The 18179-nt window shown below is 43.5% G+C and overlaps 3 protein-coding genes across 4 annotated transcripts; all 3 read right to left on the bottom strand.

Moving 5' to 3' along the window:
* Window positions 1-2622: 2622 nt before the first annotated feature.
* On the bottom strand, window positions 2623-8189 carry NAT1 (N-acetyltransferase 1). The gene is made up of 2 exons (XM_058813504.1): window positions 6754-8189; window positions 2623-4832 (listed from the first exon to the last, which is right to left on the bottom strand). The coding sequence occupies exon 2, from the start codon at window positions 4825-4827 to the stop codon at window positions 3955-3957; it is 873 nt and encodes a 290-aa protein (XP_058669487.1). The 5' UTR covers window positions 4828-4832; window positions 6754-8189; the 3' UTR covers window positions 2623-3954.
* Window positions 8190-8199: 10 nt separating this feature from the next.
* LOC131563447 (arylamine N-acetyltransferase, liver isozyme-like) lies at window positions 8200-17732 on the bottom strand. Its single transcript, XM_058813503.1, has 2 exons — window positions 17622-17732; window positions 8200-9482 (listed from the first exon to the last, which is right to left on the bottom strand). Exon 2 carries the CDS (start codon window positions 9475-9477, stop codon window positions 8587-8589), a length of 891 nt encoding a protein of 296 aa, XP_058669486.1. The 5' UTR covers window positions 9478-9482; window positions 17622-17732; the 3' UTR covers window positions 8200-8586.
* On the bottom strand, window positions 13392-17774 carry LOC131563449 (arylamine N-acetyltransferase, pineal gland isozyme NAT-3-like). 2 transcript variants are annotated; one of them, XM_058813506.1, is made up of 2 exons: window positions 17622-17774; window positions 13392-15860 (listed from the first exon to the last, which is right to left on the bottom strand). In XM_058813506.1, exon 2 carries the CDS (start codon window positions 15771-15773, stop codon window positions 14901-14903), a length of 873 nt encoding a protein of 290 aa, XP_058669489.1. In that variant the 5' UTR covers window positions 15774-15860; window positions 17622-17774; the 3' UTR covers window positions 13392-14900. The 2 variants fall into 2 exon arrangements, with proteins under 2 accessions (XP_058669489.1, XP_058669488.1); XM_058813505.1 differs by having other exon boundaries at window positions 13392-15780.
* Window positions 17775-18179: the final 405 nt, after the last annotated feature.

The following is an 18179-nucleotide window of genomic DNA, read 5'->3' as shown; positions in this document are numbered from 1 at the left end:
GCCCTGTGTGACTTTTTAAATGTACTTTAAGTACAGAGTTACAAGCAGACATGGTGGGATGTTCTGAAATACTTGTCTGCATTTCCAATGGTATAAATACATTTATGGATGGATTTAAGTCTGACTTGAGCTTCCTACCTGAGGTAGAAACATATACTGTATAAAATCTATGCTTGAACTACTCTTGACAGAGGTGTAAGCATAGCAGTGAAATATTCATAAAGCAAGCCTGCATTGATTAAGGCTTTCTTGGCTCTGACACAGGCTCCAGTACATTTTGTGTGCAAGCTCCTAAGCTGTAGCACTTTCCCACGTGGTCATGTTTCTAAATGAAAGTGTTTCTTCTCTGGAAACAGAAGCAAGTTGGGTAAGTAGTGGTTTTGTTACAGAAAATGGCTACCTGCAAACTGGTAAAGTGTTACCAGAGCCCAGAAGTGAAGTGTGGTTTGAAGTAGTGGTCACTGACAGCTCATGTCTGTCCCTTTTCATGTGAAGTTTGGTCCCTCCCTTTGGCAGGCTCTTGGTGCTTATTTTGTAATAATTGCTGGGCTTGAAAATATGGAAGTATTGAACAACTTTGTCTTTCTTGCTGATGTTTTTCTTTTGCTTCTCTTTTGCTTAGTATTGGATCTTAAAAAGTCCAGGACAGAGTCCAACTGAAGTAAGCCATCCAGTAATGCTTGAGCTGATTAAACTTTGGTTCTTGGGGAGGGGCAGGATGTTCAGTGGTGCTGTGGAGTTTGAACCATGTTTTGTGCTCTGCCTTGTTCTCTAATGAGACTCTCCATGATGCAATGCTCCAGCCACGGGTGACTGTCATTGCCATTGCCTGTGTGTGTAATGGGCAGCTGGGCTGGGATTCTGGGACTTCATCCAGCATTTAAGCTTTAAAAGAAATTGTTTGTCTTTCTCTTGATTGGAATACCATGCTTTTAAATTGTATTTGGAATTAGATGAGTCTGGGGGTGGAGGGGGGCGGTTTCTCAGCATTTGTTTTGCTTCATTTGAACAACAGTCCCTAACTAAAACTGCAAAATCATTTAGGCTCTCATTAAACCCTTCTCTGAGAATGCTAATGAAGCATCATGGTAGGGAAGGATGGCAGCCATCCCACAGTTCCCAACCACATGTGAATTCAAGTTTCTGTGAGAGCTGATGCTTTAAGGACTTGGTGGTTTGTTTTCTTTTCAGGCTGGGAGAACATCAGCTTCCACAATACTGCCTTGCTAATGGAACCCCAGCATGAGGCCTCAGAGTTTGTTTGGTTTTGTTTGGTTTTACACCATTCTCATCTCAGACCTCTGAGGGATTTCAGGCCTGGCATTCACACCTCAATAACCTGCTTTCATCAGCTTTTGGGAAGCTTTAGTTAAACTGTGAAACTGTTCCTTAGCTGCATGTGTTGACATTTCTTTGTGTGATTTCATGTTTCTCAGTGAGGACCTGCTTATAATTGTCACGTCAAGATGAAAAATTAACAGATGGGAGTCAGGGAGATGGTTGGAGCCTCAATCACCAGCAGCTCTGTAGATCTTTGGTAAGAACCAAACAGTGGACGGGGTAGCTGGGTGAGTCCCATCACTGCTGGCCCAGTTAAATGTTGATAGGAGCCCACTGATCCCCAAGAAACCCTTGTGTACCAAAATCGGAGCAATTACCTGGGAGAAACAGCAGGAAAATCTCTGGGGAAGTTGGGACGCAAAATTACCACCCTGTAAATGGCTGTCCACAAGACAAGAAAACAGCTGGGGTTGGTGGCACAGAGAAATGTGGTTTGGTGAGCTGAGTAAATGAGAATCCCATCAGAGGAATGGAAGTGGTCAGTGTTTTGAAGCTTGTAATGTTCCCTGAGATCTCAGGGAGCACCTTGCCACGATCAATTAATTAGAAAGGGGTAAAAACCCTTAATGGAATATTAATATGAGGGAATAACAGAACACAAATTACTGAACAAATTCCATCATTCCATTATTAACAGAGAAGCTGTTTTCTGACCTCAGTAAGATCTTTCACTGTCCCCTGTCACCCCTTCTTGGCTCTCAGTTCTTTATCCCTATGCAACCATGTGTGCACCCAGGTCATGAGCTGCCACCACGGGAGCTGGCACACACCAAGCCCAGCAGAGATGACTCCTGGGCCTCCTCTTCAGTGATCATCTTCCTCATCCTACAACCTTTTCATCTAGGCACCTGCAGGAACTCACCATCTCCAATACCACTGCTGCATTTGTTCAATATTGGCCTGTTTAGTTCAAGAAGTGTCAGGTAACAGGTTCCAAGGAACAGGTAACAAGGGACTGGATGTCAGGAAATGCCATCCAATTATACCAGGGAAAGTTTTGATTAGATACTAAGAAAATCTTTTCACAGGGTTGGAAAGGACTGGAAGAATGTCAAGGGCAGTGGTGGAGTCACCATCCCTGGAAGTGGCACCTGAAGGGCAGAGTTTAATGGTGAACATGGTTGTGACGTTGGGTTGATTGTTGAACTCTATGATCTTAAAGGGCTTTTCCAGCCTCAGTGATCCTGTGATCCTAAGAAGTCTGAGGTGGGAAGGGGTGGCCAGCAGATCAGCAGCATGAGTGAACAGCCCTCACTTGGCAGATGGGGTGTGCAGGAGTCAGTGCAGCTGGGGGCAGCTGTACCTAAAACAACTCATAATGTCTTTATTTTCCTTTTATTTATTTTCAGGTATACACTTACAGCATTTGTGAGATTAATGATCAAATTATGTCTTTGAGCAGAAAGACTGTTCAGTGGGAGGAATCAACATTTGACTGATATTCAGGCTTATTACAGACTGGGGAGAAAGAGTGTTTTTTGGTGTTTTTGCTATTTTTTGATGCATTTAAGAATGTTTCCCCTTTCTTAGTGGTTTCCTTGGTTGGGCTTTTTGCAGAGAAGCATGGTAGGAGACACAACATTTTCTGGAAAATGGGGAAACATGATTGTGAAAAAATAAAAGGTTTCCTTTAGGCTGGCTTCTTGGGTTTTTTCACTTTGATACAGATGAACAAACACTAATGGCATTAAAGCTCCTGTGCTAAGTGGTACCCATTCAGGACAGGCATATAGACACTCATGTTTGCAGGACAAAATTAAGGGTATAGTTGGCTTAGCTTCATACACAAATATAATGCAGTCCTAAAAGTACAGAATTTCCACCCCTTGTGGGACAAAAGTAAATCTAAGCCAGCTGTAACATTTAAGTCCTAATCGCAGTTTACAGGATGATTATATCTCAGAAACAAAGCTTAGTAGTTATCTCCTTAGAGCCCATCAGCCACGATACACTGCAATATAAAGAATTTTCATCACCAGAAGAATAGTACATACCAAAAATTGCTTGGGGCAGTTTACTGCAGTAATGGCCAGAGGGATGCACATGATGACGATTTTCATTTTGTACTATGGTTTGTCTAAGGATGATGGTGAAAGAATTATGCCTCCTAATGCTCTTTTCGGAGATGACAATGTTTTACTCATATTAAAGGTAGAGGAATGAGATGAGCTGTGAGTGGTTTGATCTTGTGAAAAATGAAGTTTTAAATGTGTGCTTTCTTGTCTAAATGCTCACAGATTACTTGTCTCCCTATAATAACCTTAGAAAATGTGTTGGCAGCATATCACAATTAATAATCCATACTCACGTGCTACAGGCAGTCCAAAATTCCCCAGACATATTTCTTACCCAAGCTTATAACCAGATTCAAATCAAATCCTACATTTGTGCCAAAAATTGAACGGCAGTCATCTCCCAGCAAATAATTTTACCTAACTGACCCAAGAGTCTTAAATCCCTGATTTTTCCCAAAGTGAAATTCACATTAATCTCATACTAATGTATATATCCTTCAGTCACCTGTAAAAGAATCCCATAACCTTGCAGTAGGGATTGCACAGACAGTGGAAGCTGCTGTACCCACATAGCCTTACTGTAGGTTTTCCTGGCCATCTAGATTGTGTAAGATCCTTTAACATTAATGGGGACAATTTTTCTCTCTAGGGTGATGTTAAATTTCTCTTTGAGAGTTTTTTCCACCTCTTCATCTTCAAGAGTTACAAACTCCACCAGATCCATGTTTTCCTTGTAGTTGTACGTGGTCTCAGTGAGCGTCCACCCAATCAGCGCCCGGAATCCCTCGGTGGTCTGCAGGGTGCAGATGGACTTCTTTGTGAAGAGGGAATCTGGAGAGGTCTGGAGGTACGTGCATTGGAAACGGAAATCTTCCACTGTCCGTGGCTCCAGGCTGAACATATAAACCTTGCGACACTCCTTCTTCTCCAGCAGGTCAGAGTTGGAGAAGCTCTGGTTGGGGATGTATTGTTTCCGTCTCATTTTCTCCAGGTACCAGACGCCGTTTTTCTCCGTGAAGCGGAACACGCCGGGAGCCTGGGGCTGGTCTTTCCCTGACACGAGCTCCATGGGCTGCCACATCTGGTAGGACACCCCAAAGCCTCCATCAACGATGTAGGCTTTGCCATCGATGACCACCTTTACCACCAGGTGGGTCATGAGGGTGGCGTAGGCGTTCTGCTGGGGGTTGAACACGTAGGCTCCCAGGAAGCTGGTGTCATAGCCCAGGCCCTTCAGCACCCAGCCCAGCAGCTGGTTGTTTTCCATGCACCAGCCACCCCTCTTTCTCCTCACAATCTTGTTGTAAACGTGCTCCAACTCCAACGTAATTTTCTCCCCACAGTGAATGCTGAGGTTTTCGAAGGGAACAGCACGGATGTGATGCTGGAATATATCGGTTAAAGTTTCCAAATCTTGTTTTTCAGTGGAGCCTTTATAGCCAGTTCTTGCAAAGTACTCTTCAAGGTTCATCTCACCTGTAAAGGAAGGAATTGTGTTTTGGTTTCTTTACATCAGTGATTTATGATGCTGTGAAAAGCTGCCCTGGCTCTGCCAGCAAAGATTCTTTAATCTACTGAACCTCATCAGAACAGCTTTTAAAGGAAACAAGCATTCCTATCAAATGGTTCCCTGAGCAAAGAGCAGTGCACACGAGATTTGCTTTTGTCTTAGAGTCATCCCTCTGGCAGACAGCTGATGCCATTTCACTTTCATATGAGGTAGCTGTGAGATTAGGATTTCCTGTATTTGCATTGTAACAGCAGGGTTAAGAAGAAATGTAAGGTCTTGCTGGGGAGTGTGTACAAGGGTTCATGAGAAATGGTCTAAAGTCACTGCTCAGTGACAGGACTGTCACTGGGGGAGGCAGTGTCTGCCAGTGGGAGGGAGGACATTCTGAGCCAGGATTCACATGTTCTTTGCATGAGTCTGCCACTGATGGACGTGACAGTAAATGAATCGCTTGTTCAGTACACTCTTCCACCACTTACAAAAAGTTAACATGAAAAGTAAGTGACAAGCTTTATTTATTCAGATAACTGAAAAAAGTCTGACTTTTGAAAGTCTCAGACCACCGAGTCTTGTGTCTGCTCAGAGTGTTGTAGAAACTCATTTTGGTGTTGGACTAATGGATCTGAATGGAGGGAAGTGAGTGGCCTAAAAGACAAGGAGCACATCTCCATTCCCTCCTGTGCCCTGTGTCTCACAGGCCACTCTGAAAATGAACAGGGGTGGCTTTACTCTCTCTGGTCCTGAGCTTTCTCAAAGCCCATCAATCCTTTAAGTCAGCAGTGAACTATTGAATGTTTACTGCAAACTGGAATTTCTCACAATGATTCTCAGTGGCAGATTGATGCTGTACATATTCATGGTGTGGAGGCAGCTGTCCCAAGTGAACAGAGAGTACCAGCAAAATCTACACATTACCTGCTACAGAGAGGAATTAACTTCCAGTGATATCTAGGTATGTTGTTGGAGGATATATTCAATGTAATAATATTTTTTAATATTAACATAACATAAAAGTCATGGCACTTTTGATTTGCAGAATCTGAGCATATCTGATCCTATCACTCTGACTGTGAATGCTAAATAGATCACACCAGTGTAAAGCTGGTTCTCAAGTTTGTATTATTTGTAATTTCTTTGTGCAGCTCCATAATATGCTTGATCAGCACTAGATCTGGACTGCAGGAGATGAAAGCCACTGTTCTTTTGAAATGTGAGCGGACCAGATGAAAAGGCAGGTACTGAAAAGGTCGTCCCACAAACGTGGTTATGATTTATGTACAGAAAAACATCAGCAGGAGAATATTAAAGGTGCAAATGAAGGTGTTCATACAAAAGTATTCCTTACCAGGATTATACACAGTATCAGCAGTTCCACTGTTGAAAATATGTTATCTTCTTTATCCTAATACATCAGCACATGGACTTTCTGGGTTGTACAACCCAGAGTCTGTAATTTTTTAAGTTGTTTTTAAAAAGCTGTAATTTTATTCCCTTAAAGCAGAATCTATTGATTATTAGACTGAACTTTTGCTTCCTTTGCACTTGCAATGCTTCTAAATAAATTCAAGTATCTAAAAGCACGATTTCCAACAAGAAGTTGCAGTTCTAAATTTATATCTACTATTGTACCTAAACAAAGGAGTCTATTTTATAGTGAAGCTTCTCCTGAAGAGTGAAAGGTAGAAGAATTGAAGTTGCACATCCCTGTTTTGCCCTCTTTAACAGCCCCTGTTTAGCAGGTGATATTTTAGCTCTATATCCACACATTTTTAGGACATTTTTCCTAGAGAATGTTGCTTACGTTATTGTCCATGACCTTTACCATCATAAAAAAACCCAGGGTTTTGTATCTTTCTTTGGAGGGGATTTTTAAGAAAATAAACTTACCTCTTATGAGATCCCTTTTTATTTATTGAGGTATTCAGTTTCTGGGGGGTTTATTACAGGGGCAGCAGTCAGTGAAGCCAGGAGTGGATACAGATTGTGAGGGTTGTCTTTCTAAGCTCTGCTGGTCCTCGCTCCTGAATCTTAAATTCCAAGAAAGGGCAGAGTCCACCCAAATAGAATTCACATTTTTGGACTTCGCTGATCCGTGAGCAAATTAAACTTTGTTTCTTCCTATTAGTAGATGTTTATGCCTTCCCCTAGTTAAGACCAGAATGAACTCGTTTTCTATGTAAAATAATTACAGTAGGCAAGTGCAGATGGCGTTATAACTTTTTTAAATTAAATATTGTTATTTTGCAAACCAGCACTTTGCAGTGGAGGGTGTTCATCTGTGCCCTGGTGGGTACGCTGAGGTGCCAAGGTGTTGCAGGCTGAGCTCCATGGATGAACAAATGGCCCTTCTTTGCCCACACAGGAACTGTTTCAAGCTGTTCAACTCCTCAGCTGTAGCAGGGAGTTATTGTGGAGCTAATGAATGCCATGGCAAATATTTATTTGCATCAAGTAATGCATTTCTGCTCTAAAACCTGGCCTCCTGCATCTCCACAGCATTGCAGTGCTGTTTATTTAATTGCTGTTCATTTAATTCTCCGTGGTCAAGCCCGTCCCTTCTTCATTGGATGGAGGTGGAATATCAGAGGAGGCCTCTGGGAAAGGCAAAGAGCACATTAGACTGCACCTGGGGAAGCACCTGAGTTTTAGGCACATCAGGTAGGTCTGTGTGGTTGATTAAAACAAGAATCAAAGACTTCTCCTTGGCTGATGTTCTTCTGTCACCCTCTTTCATGGCACGTCCTGTACAGTACCACAGGTATCATCAGGGAAAAGGCTTCTGTGTCATGGGTGTCTTGCTGTGAAACCACACTGGTGGCACATCCTCACTTCCAAGGGCTTTCTTTTGCATCCACACTTTTTAAGGTGGCTTTTGTGCAGAATACTGTTTGTAATAAATATGAAGATTTTATCTATAATACCATCATCTCCTCTTGACATCACATGAAGGTGTGGTCCCAAAAGTTTAGATCATAGTGTGCAAAGATTGATCTAACTTTTTTCCAGTTTTGATACCAAAAGCCTGATTTTTAAGAACTGTTGAATCATCTCATCTTCTACAGATTTGATTTTGAATTCAGAGACACAGATAAATCAGAAAAAGTGGGTACTCAAAATTAGAGAGATTTTGGGGAGGGTTTAGGTACCCTTGGATAAATATCTTACTTTAAGTCAGTTTCTGCAAAGGGAACAGGACTTAAGTCTTTCAACTTTTCATAAGCTAATCAGCACCTAATGGTGGCTTGTTTTGAGAAAGTCTTAACCTTTCTTTTTTCTACAGTATTTAAAAGCCAAATTCAGCTCAACTTTAAGACTGTTAAGAGAAGTGAATAATTTGTAAAAGATTGGAAATAATGCCAAAAAACTTAGAGGTCTTTTCTGTAAAATGGTAACACAACCTCTCCTTTTGCATAATTTTGGTCTCATTTGCCACAAAATATATCTGCAATAAAATGAGTTCTTGAGAAGGTGAACAAAAAGTTAAGGAGTCGAAAACCAACTTCCATATGAGCAAAACAGAGCTAGTAAGATGTCTTGGTTTCTAAAGAAGGAGAGGTTTAATAAAAAATATGCAATTCATATATGCGGTTAATTAGCAATGTACTGAAATTTACCAAGATTTGTGACTAGCTCGAGTTAAAAATGAGATTATTGTAATTAATGTTAATTTTAGAATTTTCCTTTTGGCTATTTAAAGATCCATCTAGCACAGTGTTACAGTTAGATCTTATCCACTAAATTGGGTGGCAAGCCACGAACGTTTACTGGTACGAGTTTGTTCTGCAGTTCTATACTGAATTTATCTTTCAGTGTCTTCTCAACCTCTTCATCTGTAAGGGTTGTCATGTCCACCAGGTCCATGTCCTCTGTGTAGTTGTACTTCATCTCAGTGAGGGTCCATCCAACCAAGGCAAGGACCCCGTTGGTGGTTTGGAGACTGCAGATTGACTTCTTCCGAAGGAGGTTATCTGGAGACACTTGGAGGTATGCATTTAGCTCCTGGAAGTCATCTACGTGCCGTGGCTCGAGGGTAAATTTATGTATTTTTCGGATATTCCCCAGTTCTGGAGTATGAGGGAATTCATCCTTGCTGTGCTCAGCAATGCAATGCTTCCTTTTGACTTTCTCCAAGTACCAGGTGCCGTTGTCTTCCATGAAGCGGAAAATGCCAGGAACCTGGGGTTGGTCCTTCCCAGAAATCAGCATCAGCGGCTGCCACATCTGGTAGGCCCCACCAAACCCAGCATCCACTATGTAGGGCTCTCCCTTCACCACCACCTTCAGCAGGAGATGGTTCATCTGAGCACCATATCCCTTCTGTGCTGGTTCATAGCTGTTTGCACCAAGAATACAGACATCGTACCCTAATTCTTGCAAGGCCCAGAAGAGGAGGTAGTTGGTTTCCAGGCACCACCCACCACGTTTCTTTCTCACAATCTTATTGTAAATAGCCTGCAAATCCAGTTCGATGGGCTCCCCACAGTGCATGCTGAGGTTCTCAAAAGGAATGCTGTGGATGTGATGCTGGAAGATGGCTGTCAGGGTTTGCAAGTCTGCATCCTTATGGGGCTTGTTGTAAGATATTCTTCCAAAATACTCCTGAACGTTCATTTTGCCTGTGGGAGCAGAAAAGTGGCCAGTTACTGCTGTGCAGCTGACAAGGGGTTCACTGCTGTTTCTGTAGCACAAGTTACCCAGCCTGCACATGTAATCTGGGCTGTTTTATTGAAGATTTAAAAGAATTTTAAGTATTTCTTTAAAAAGAGACAGGGACAGGAGCAGGTGGCAATAATGCTTCCCCTCTCTTAGGGGCTGCCTTCAAACCAGGAGGATGTTTTTCCCATGGGAAGATACAGCACATGCCATAACAGAATCTATGGCCACAGAGGAGGATAGCACATAACAAAATTTTTCCAAAATCAAGAAATAACAGGTTTGCAGAAAAGCTGCCACACCATACCCGCATAAAAGTCGCAGCAAGATCTTATTGTTTCTTTTACTGTACCAGGTAAGCAATTCTTTCTTTATCCCACAGTAATTTAACTGGAAGGTTTTGCATTCATGGATTAAATTTACTGGGATTAACATCTCAGTGTGCCACCATTTCAGACAGGTTTCCATGTGAAGTAGATCATTGTTTTCTTAATCTCTTAAATTTCCCTGAGGAGTTTAGACAGGGCTTTGACTGTGATAGGAAAGTACTTCAATTTTTCTAACCTAAGGATCAAAGGAATTGATCTAAAAGTACATACAAAGCAAGTCATAATCTTTTCTTTTCTTTGATCATCTTTTACAAACTAAAGGCTTTAGTTTCAGATCAAATTATTGGAAATATTTTGTGTTTTTCTGTCTGTATCTCTGATCCCCTTTCATTAGCAGAAAGACACTGTCATTGGCACTGGTTGTGTGGCCAAGATACAAAAGGTTCCCTGTAAGACTTTTAATTCAGTGACTCATCTTCTCTCTGCAAGGATTTCTTTTGCCCTTAGTTTAGATTTAATTTGGCTTTTTCCCATGCAAGGATATTTGTTGTCCAGAACAATTCACAATCTGTTAAGGGCTGTGTTAATTTCCAGAAAGTCTGAGGATTTCTTGCTTCCTTCAACTAGTTGAATGTTCCCTGGGAGAATTTTCCAAAAATCCTTCGATGTGGATGAGATGGGAGAAACTCCCTTCCACTGAATATTCTCAGCTTTGCTCCAAGTGTTTCCCCCCAGCAGTTTGACCCCATGTCCATGCCAGAAGCCTGTGAAAATCCCACCTCAAATCCATGGGTGGAAATGCCCCCACCCAAGCAGATGAGCACAACCAATGGCCTAATCTCTAGACTTTAACCCCAATCTTGATGCCAGCAGCGCAACTCACATGGTTTGGTTGTGTTGCTCCTGATCTGCACTAGTACCAACATTCAGACTGGCTAATGCAAACCACAGGAAAATTTGATAGAAGATCATCCCAGTAAGGGAATAACAAATAAACATTATCACTTCAAAAGGAACCAAAGAGTCTACATGAAAAAACAGCAATGTCTCTTTGATTTTATGCATTTTATGATTTTTTCCATCCCTTTTTTAGGACAAGGGCCTCATCTGTAGCAGGATCTCCTTGGAAACACTTGTAAAAAGCCATTTCCCCCCCAACACACAGCACACGTGTTGGGCAGGCTCATCCTATGGGCCTCTGCCTCATTTTTCCTTCTCCTCCCACTTTCAGCTGTTTTACATAGGAAGATAGAAACATCTTTACCCCATGAGGGCGTGGAGCTGAATCTCTGTGACCTGCAGGAGTCCAGAGAAGTGCATCAGCTTGGTGGGTCTGACACACTTGGAATTTACCTTCAAGCAAAACCAGATCAGTCCCTGCCCTGGGTCAGAGCAGAAGGCCTGATACTCCCCCTGTAACCCATCTCCTGGGTCTGGGTGTCCCCATTATATGGTGAAAGCATAGAATAAAACCAGCTCCCTTCATCCAGCCATGGAGAGCCCCCATGGGGTGCTGCCAGTGAGGCTTTGGGAAAATATGTTGGGAAAGCCTTTTGGAAAATTCCCTTCCATGCCTCAGTTTCCCCAGCTGCCCCTTCTCTGGCCTCATCAATTTAAAGAGACAGCCTTGCAGTGGATGACAACATGTGCTCTAATCTCAATGAATACTTAAAGAGGTTTAAGTACAATAAAGCTGCACTACAACATCATTGACATTAGGGAGCATCCACATAAATCAGTGTTTACTCCCTGCCTTTCCTGCAGGCAGATTTTTCCTTGGCACAGCCATTGCTGCTGTGTGAGCCAGGAGGCTGCAGCAGTGAGCAAACCCTCTCCCAGGGGACAATTTGCATTCCAAAACTGAGTTGCCAAATATCCCAAGCCACGGTCCTGAATCCAAGGATCTCAGCCTTGTTTGCTTCTGCCTCTGCAGCAGCTGAGCTTTGCTCAGTGTTCCTGCAGCTTCGAGATTCAGATGTTGGTTCTGCCTGTCTGCACATGTCCCTCGGGATCACTGGGTCCTTTTGTAATTAGGCTGAATATTAGGATCAGTTCTCCTCTGCTGAGAATCAGGAGCGAGTTACAAGGCTGGATCCTCTTGTACATGCCCACATTGTTTGTTTGATTCAAAGTTACACTGTGAGTCAATACCGGCATTTTTCACACACTCTGGCTCAAAATAAAGGGTTAGTTTCACTCTCAAACACTCGGTGTTGCACTTAGAAATGCCCTTCACTCACCATCAGCCTCGGTTCCTGTAGTTTGTGCTTTGCTAATACACCTGCAGGGCTGTGCACAGGCTGTGCAGGCTCACAGGGGGGAGCTTTCCCAGAGGGGCTGACCCAGAGCTGCAGGATGCAGTTAAAGATCAGGCATGCAGAGCTCACCTCGCACGCAGTCAGCTCAGGCTTTCCACCCTGCGCTGCTCCAAAGGTCCCAGGAAGAGCTGAACTGGCAACAGCAGCTCTTAAAGGTCCAGGCAGCCTTTATTGCCTGTCAGGGACTGCCTTATCCTCCAGCACAGCAGCCACAGAGGGCAGAGTTTCTTCTTTAATAGTAGTTTATATTCGATGGTTTTATGGCTTTATTGGTATTGGCATATGTGTGGAAATCCCTGTCAAGCACCCAACCAGTTGTGTTGGGTGCTGCACAGAGAGCCTGGAAATGATCCAGTCCCCAAACTACTTACAATGTTGAGGAGATTTTAACCTTCCACGTCACTGAATGACAGCTGAACCCTCCAGGACTGCAAAGCATGGGTACCATGAGCAACTTCTGTAAGTGGCTATCACCTATAAACCCATCCTCCACCCTGCAGGTCACCCAAGGGCTTCAGTGTCTGGGGCACCTTGGTGAGTGCTCCCATGCTAAAGCAGCAAAGCACTGGTGCAAAAATGATGCAGATTTTACATTGTTGACACTGATGTGGTCTGGATTCTCGTGGGAAGTGACTTATGATAGACAGAGAGTAATCCAGGGCAGGAAGTCACTGATTTATGGGTGGGGATGGCAGCTGTTGAACTCATCAGAGCACACTGAGCTATTCCTCGTGGCTGACACCAGCCCCAATGAGCATCAGGGTCAGATTTGCCAAGTCACAGAGTTGTCTCAATTCCCCAGGGTTCAAAGAGAAGCCCTGTCCTTCAAAAAGGGAAGATGTTGCCCCCAGAGAACTCTGAGTTCCCTGAACCTGCTGTGCCTTTAAGTATCTGCCCCCAAGGTTAGTGATAAGAAAAAAACAAACTAGCACAATCTGAAATGGAAACCTCTTTTCTGATTTTTTTCTTTCCATCCTCCAACAGTAAGTTCCATTGCATTGCTGAGCAGTGCACTGTTCCTCTGTGGTGAGCAGGAGGCAGGAGCTCTGAGCTGTGATTCTTGGCTCTGTGTGGATCTTCTCGTGCTGCACATATTTGCAGGACCTGCCTGCACTTTTACCTCCTCCCAATGCTTTCTCCCTGCTCTCTCACTGAGTTTAGCTCCTTTAGATCCCCCACTAGATTGAGCACCATAGAAAAACTTGGGTCAAAAACCAAGATCCTGGGACAATTTCTTCTGATCATTTGTGTTGCAAGGTCCTGGTCCACACCATAAGAAGCCTCTCCTTCTTTTACAACTACATTTCATTTTCTCATAGAATGGGAGGGCCTTAAGTGCTATGAAGAACTATTGCAGCCAAGCATATGTAAATGAATATGATTCTGGGAAGACAGCAGCTTCAGAAACTTGCTGTGCCTCTAAGAAATATATTATGAACATGCAGAATAGCAGCTTTTATTAAATCTGAACTGCTAATTCTAGAAACCTGTATTGCCTGCATAACAAATGAAAAATGTTCAGTGAGATATTCTCCTTTTACAAGCCATAGCTGGCAAAAATTAGCACGTACAAATAATCAGGACAACTTCATTAATTAATCACATTTACTTTTTACTATGGGAATAAATGCTGTAATCTAGGGGGGGGGGGGGGGAAATGTCTGAATAATTCCAGTTCACAGTGCTTGATTTTTTTTATTTAATTGTAATTCACGAATATAATTTGCTTAATTATAAGTACATTGTTGTAATGCTTCCAAGATTTGTACATAAAGGAACATCAAGCATCTTTTAAAGGGCAAAGGGGTCACATTTGAGTCATTTCTCCTACTAGGAATCTTAGCCCTTAGGTATGTGATTAAGATTCTTCACATCTCCTGATATCAATATAATTAGTGTCACAGCAAACACATCCTCAGTAGAACAGATCTGCTTCACAGAAAGAATTCTGTGCATGTGTTTGGGTTCTGCTGTAATAATTAATGTGCAATAGCACCCAGAGTAGTCTGAGGAAAGGAACAGGTATTGTCAGCAGACTGCTGCTGAGGGTGAGCAAACAAAATGCTCAGGAGATGCTTTCAGTTCAAAGAAAGGTTATGTCACTGGTTATGTCACTGAGAGAGCAGGAGCTGTGCAAAGTCTGAAACAACAAAGCATTGTCAAGAGCATTTTTTATCATCCTAAATAACCTGTCCTCAAGTACTCACATGGTGACTTTGCACAGGTGTGGGATGGCCTGAGTGCCATGTGAGAGGCTGTTGTGGATGTGAGAACAAAGAGAACAGGCCCAGGATGTCATTGTGGTTGTGGCTATTACACTCCCAAAATAATACAGTATTCATTTTAGAGGCAGGTATCATTTTCCCCAGGTGGCAGCACCAGGTAGTAAAGACAAAGACATACAGCTCCATCATTCTGCCCAGCTACACTGGGTGTGTTTAGAAAAGCTTTTAAGACATGGAAGGAGTAGGGAATGAGCTGAGTCTGCTTCCCGCTAATCACAAACACAAGAGTAATGATTTGATTGAACTTAGCAGAAATTATTGGTACCCAACCTAAAGAGAAATGCAGGAATATTGGTGAAAATCCATTTGTTTTCCAGATTCATGATAGTATGTTCTGCCTTACACAGGTGTAGCTGGAAGGAGAAAGATTAACCTTTGGATGCTTGTCAGAAAGAGAGGGAAGAATTGCCTGTAATGCCACTGAATTGAATTGCAATCCAGGCAGTGAGTTAGAACAGAGATAACTTGCTCGTATTGGCAGGTACAAGTTTCTTGTCTAGTGTTACATTGAATTTCTCCCTCAGTGTTTTCTCTATTTCTTCATCTGCAAGCATTCTGATTTCCACAAGATCCATATTGTCCCTATAATTGTACTTTATCTCTGTGAGTTTCCACCCCACCAGTGCCCGGATGCCATCGGCGGTCTGCAGGCTGCAGATGGATTTGGTCACAAAGAGGGAGTCAGGTGCTGTCTGCAGGTGGGCATTGCAGCCCCTGAACTCCTCAATGTCTCGTGGCTGGAGGGTAAAGAGATAAACCCGACGGCAAACTTCATCTTCCACATTTGGGGAAGTCGAGGTGCTCGGGTTCAGAACCCACTGCTTCCTTTTCACTTTCTCCAAGTACCATGTCCCATTCTCCTCCTGAAAACGAAAGACCCCAGGAGTCTGAGGCTGATCTGTCCCTGAAATCAGCTCCATTGGTTGCCACAGCTGGTAGGCCATCCCAAATCCTGCATCTACAATGTAGGATTTGCCATCAAGATCCACTCGTAGCAGCAAATGATCAATTTCTTCTGGATAGCCGTCGAGCTCTGGGACAAAAACTTTTGCTCCCAGAAGGGTGACGTCGTAGCCAAGAGTTTTCAGGACCCAAAACAGAAGGTAGTTGTTTTCCATGCACCAGCCCCCACGATTCTTCCTCACTATCTTGTTGTATGTCGCTTCCAGGTCCAGCTCAATTCTTTCTCCACAGTGGATGCTCAGGTTTTCAAAAGGAACAGCCTGGATGTGGTGCTGGAATATATCTGACATGGTAGCCAGGTCTGGCTTACTATGGGAGCCCTGGTAAGAAATCCTGGCAAAATACTCCTTGATGTCCATGCTGCCTCTGAGAGAAGGGTGGGAAAAAATAATAGTCTATGTCAGAAGTGTTGGAAGGCTCTTCCCCATCCCTTATAATGGGCTGCTCTGAAAAAGAGCAGGATTTGAGTAATATCTGAATCAAAGGCAGCTGAGTAATAATGCTGAGAGAAGCCAATGGGACACTGCTGATGAGCACAAATGTTATTTTTATTTGCCTCTCTTACAGCTGTGATGAGAGGCTCCAGCTGTGCTAAGCACATTTCAGCAGAGTTCCTGCCCAGCAAAGCTACAAATCTCTGTAGGAAGGAACAAAAGCAGTAGCAGCAATGTTACCCTGCTAGAAATTATGGGAACTGAGACTCCCCAGATCTGAACTGCTTTTGCTCGTGATTTCAGCAAAGCAGAAGCAGAAAACAAACCCTCCCACTCTTGCACTGTGATCCAGAACCTCTTCTGCAACCAAATCTGAAGCAAGTCTGTCCTGCCATAGTGTTTCATCCATTATTAGGCAGCCAGGCATGAGCTGGTCCCAGCTGGTCCTGCTCTTTCTGCCATCAGTAACAGACATGACCTAGAGAGCAGAAGGGTTTTTAGGGCAGAAAATGCTGTGAGAGGGTTTTTACTGCATCTGCTGGGAGCTGCCTCCCCATAGCACAGCTTAGCTCCCCAGTCCTGATAATCACAGCCCTTCTCCAGCACCAGGAGGAAACCAAGGTTTGGGCCTAAACCACAAGGATCAGAGGCCTCACATTTTCTAAAATTGTGTTTTGGGATGCAGTTCCTCTTTCTGTTCAGTGTCTTCCCAGTGGTGGGTGGCTGCCCATGGGTGAGGGAGCAGGCATTTCCCTCCTCTGGGATGGCAGAGGGCTCAATGCAAGGCTGTTGCACAAACACAGGGCTGGAAAGCAGCTCAAGCCTTCCCAGCCCTTGATGGATGGAATGGGATTTTGATGGAGCCAAGTATTTTTGTTATTTCTCCCCAGGCACTGCTAAACTTCAGATATCTGTAAATATGGAGCGATCTGGTTGCCATTATTTACGCAAGAGGTCCCAAAATGCTCTCACGTTCCTGTGTGCAACTCCCAAAGTAAAATCAAAGGAAAAATATCCAACTGTTCAACAGGATTATATTCCCAATCTAATGAAAAGTGGCAACCCCAAAATTATATGGGAATTTTGGAAAGGTACTTTCAAGACATAAAGATAATGAAAAATTCCCATTTGGTGTAATATCCTGGCAGAAACAGAGGGTGCCACAGTTTAGGTCCCCACATAATCTTTAAGACAGAGGCTTTACAGAACTCTGACTATTGGTCATGGCCACCACTGTCTCAACATCCAAGCAGGCCTGAGTGATCCACGATGGGGTTAAGAGCATCAGAGTCAGGAAGTTCTCTTTGTTCAGCTTTTGGCTGTTCCCAGGATTTTCCCAGAACTACAGTTTCATTCATTTCTGAAAACTTGGCACAAGCTTAGTTCTTCTTGGGTGAATTTTAACATCCCAGTTAAAGCAGTTTTTCCCTTTTTCTCCCTTCCTTTCCCTCTGCCACAGCAAGCAGAAGAGGTGCAGTAGCTTTTTACTTACAAGGAAAATGTTAGTGTGGGTTTGTCTGTCTGTCCATCCCTTGAGGGTGTTTACAGGGCTGTTTTCATGGGGCTTGCTGAAATGAGGCAGATGGCACAAATGCCCGAGTAGCTTGAGGCTCACCACTGAGTAAATAAAGCAGCGTAGCTACAACAGCGAGCAGCTGAGCTCCCTGCTCTGCCCTTACACCATTCCTGCTGTGTTCTGTCCCCAGACAGATTTAACTTCCTGGTTAGAGAGCGCTCAGCTGCCAAGATCCAGGAGTTAAAAAAAGGGCTTACCTGGAAATTCAGTTCAAGTGCCAGTGTGCTCCAGGGCTAAAGCCTAGAAGGTTTGTGGCTGTGCTTTACTCAGCACAGACAGGCAGACAGGGCTTGAGGACTGCTCTCCAGCTGCTCTTCAGGGGAATGTCCTTTCCCTCAACTTGCTTTCACCCGCCTCTGTCAGATTGCAAAACTGAAAAAAAAAACAAACCAAACCCCGAAGGGTGGAGCATGAGAGCTGGAGTGAGCCAGCACAGCCAGCAGCAGTGCAAACCTGCCTGTTGTCAGAGCAGAGGCTGCTTCACATTTTCACCTGTTTGATGCTCTCTGCAAGGACCTGTTCAGGCTGCCACCAAAATATTTTGGTTTCTGTAGCTTGCAGGAGGTGCTCAGGTGATGTAGTTTGTTACTCCCAGTCATTAGATTACTATTTGTTTGTAAATGTGGGGAAGAAAACCTTGAATGCATTCAGTCCAAGAAGGTTTTTGCACTGTTTCTGAAGAACACCAAGATTTCAACACAGTAACCTGCATCTGCAACCTGGTCAAGATGCTCTTGGCACAGAGATGAGGCATT

Source organism: Ammospiza caudacuta, chromosome 13 (assembly GCF_027887145.1).
Source record: "Ammospiza caudacuta isolate bAmmCau1 chromosome 13, bAmmCau1.pri, whole genome shotgun sequence".
Lineage (NCBI taxonomy): Eukaryota > Metazoa > Chordata > Aves > Passeriformes > Passerellidae > Ammospiza > Ammospiza caudacuta.
This window is presented reverse-complemented; position numbering and strand designations above follow the sequence as displayed.

What these genes read in the sequence shown, in the direction of transcription:
- LOC131563447 (XM_058813503.1), bottom strand. Translation starts at nt 9,477, where the DNA reads ATGAACGTTCAGGAGTATTTTGGAAGAATATCTTACAACAAGCCCCAT.
- LOC131563449 (XM_058813506.1), bottom strand. Translation starts at nt 15,773, where the DNA reads ATGGACATCAAGGAGTATTTTGCCAGGATTTCTTACCAGGGCTCCCAT.
- NAT1 (XM_058813504.1), bottom strand. Translation starts at nt 4,827, where the DNA reads ATGAACCTTGAAGAGTACTTTGCAAGAACTGGCTATAAAGGCTCCACT.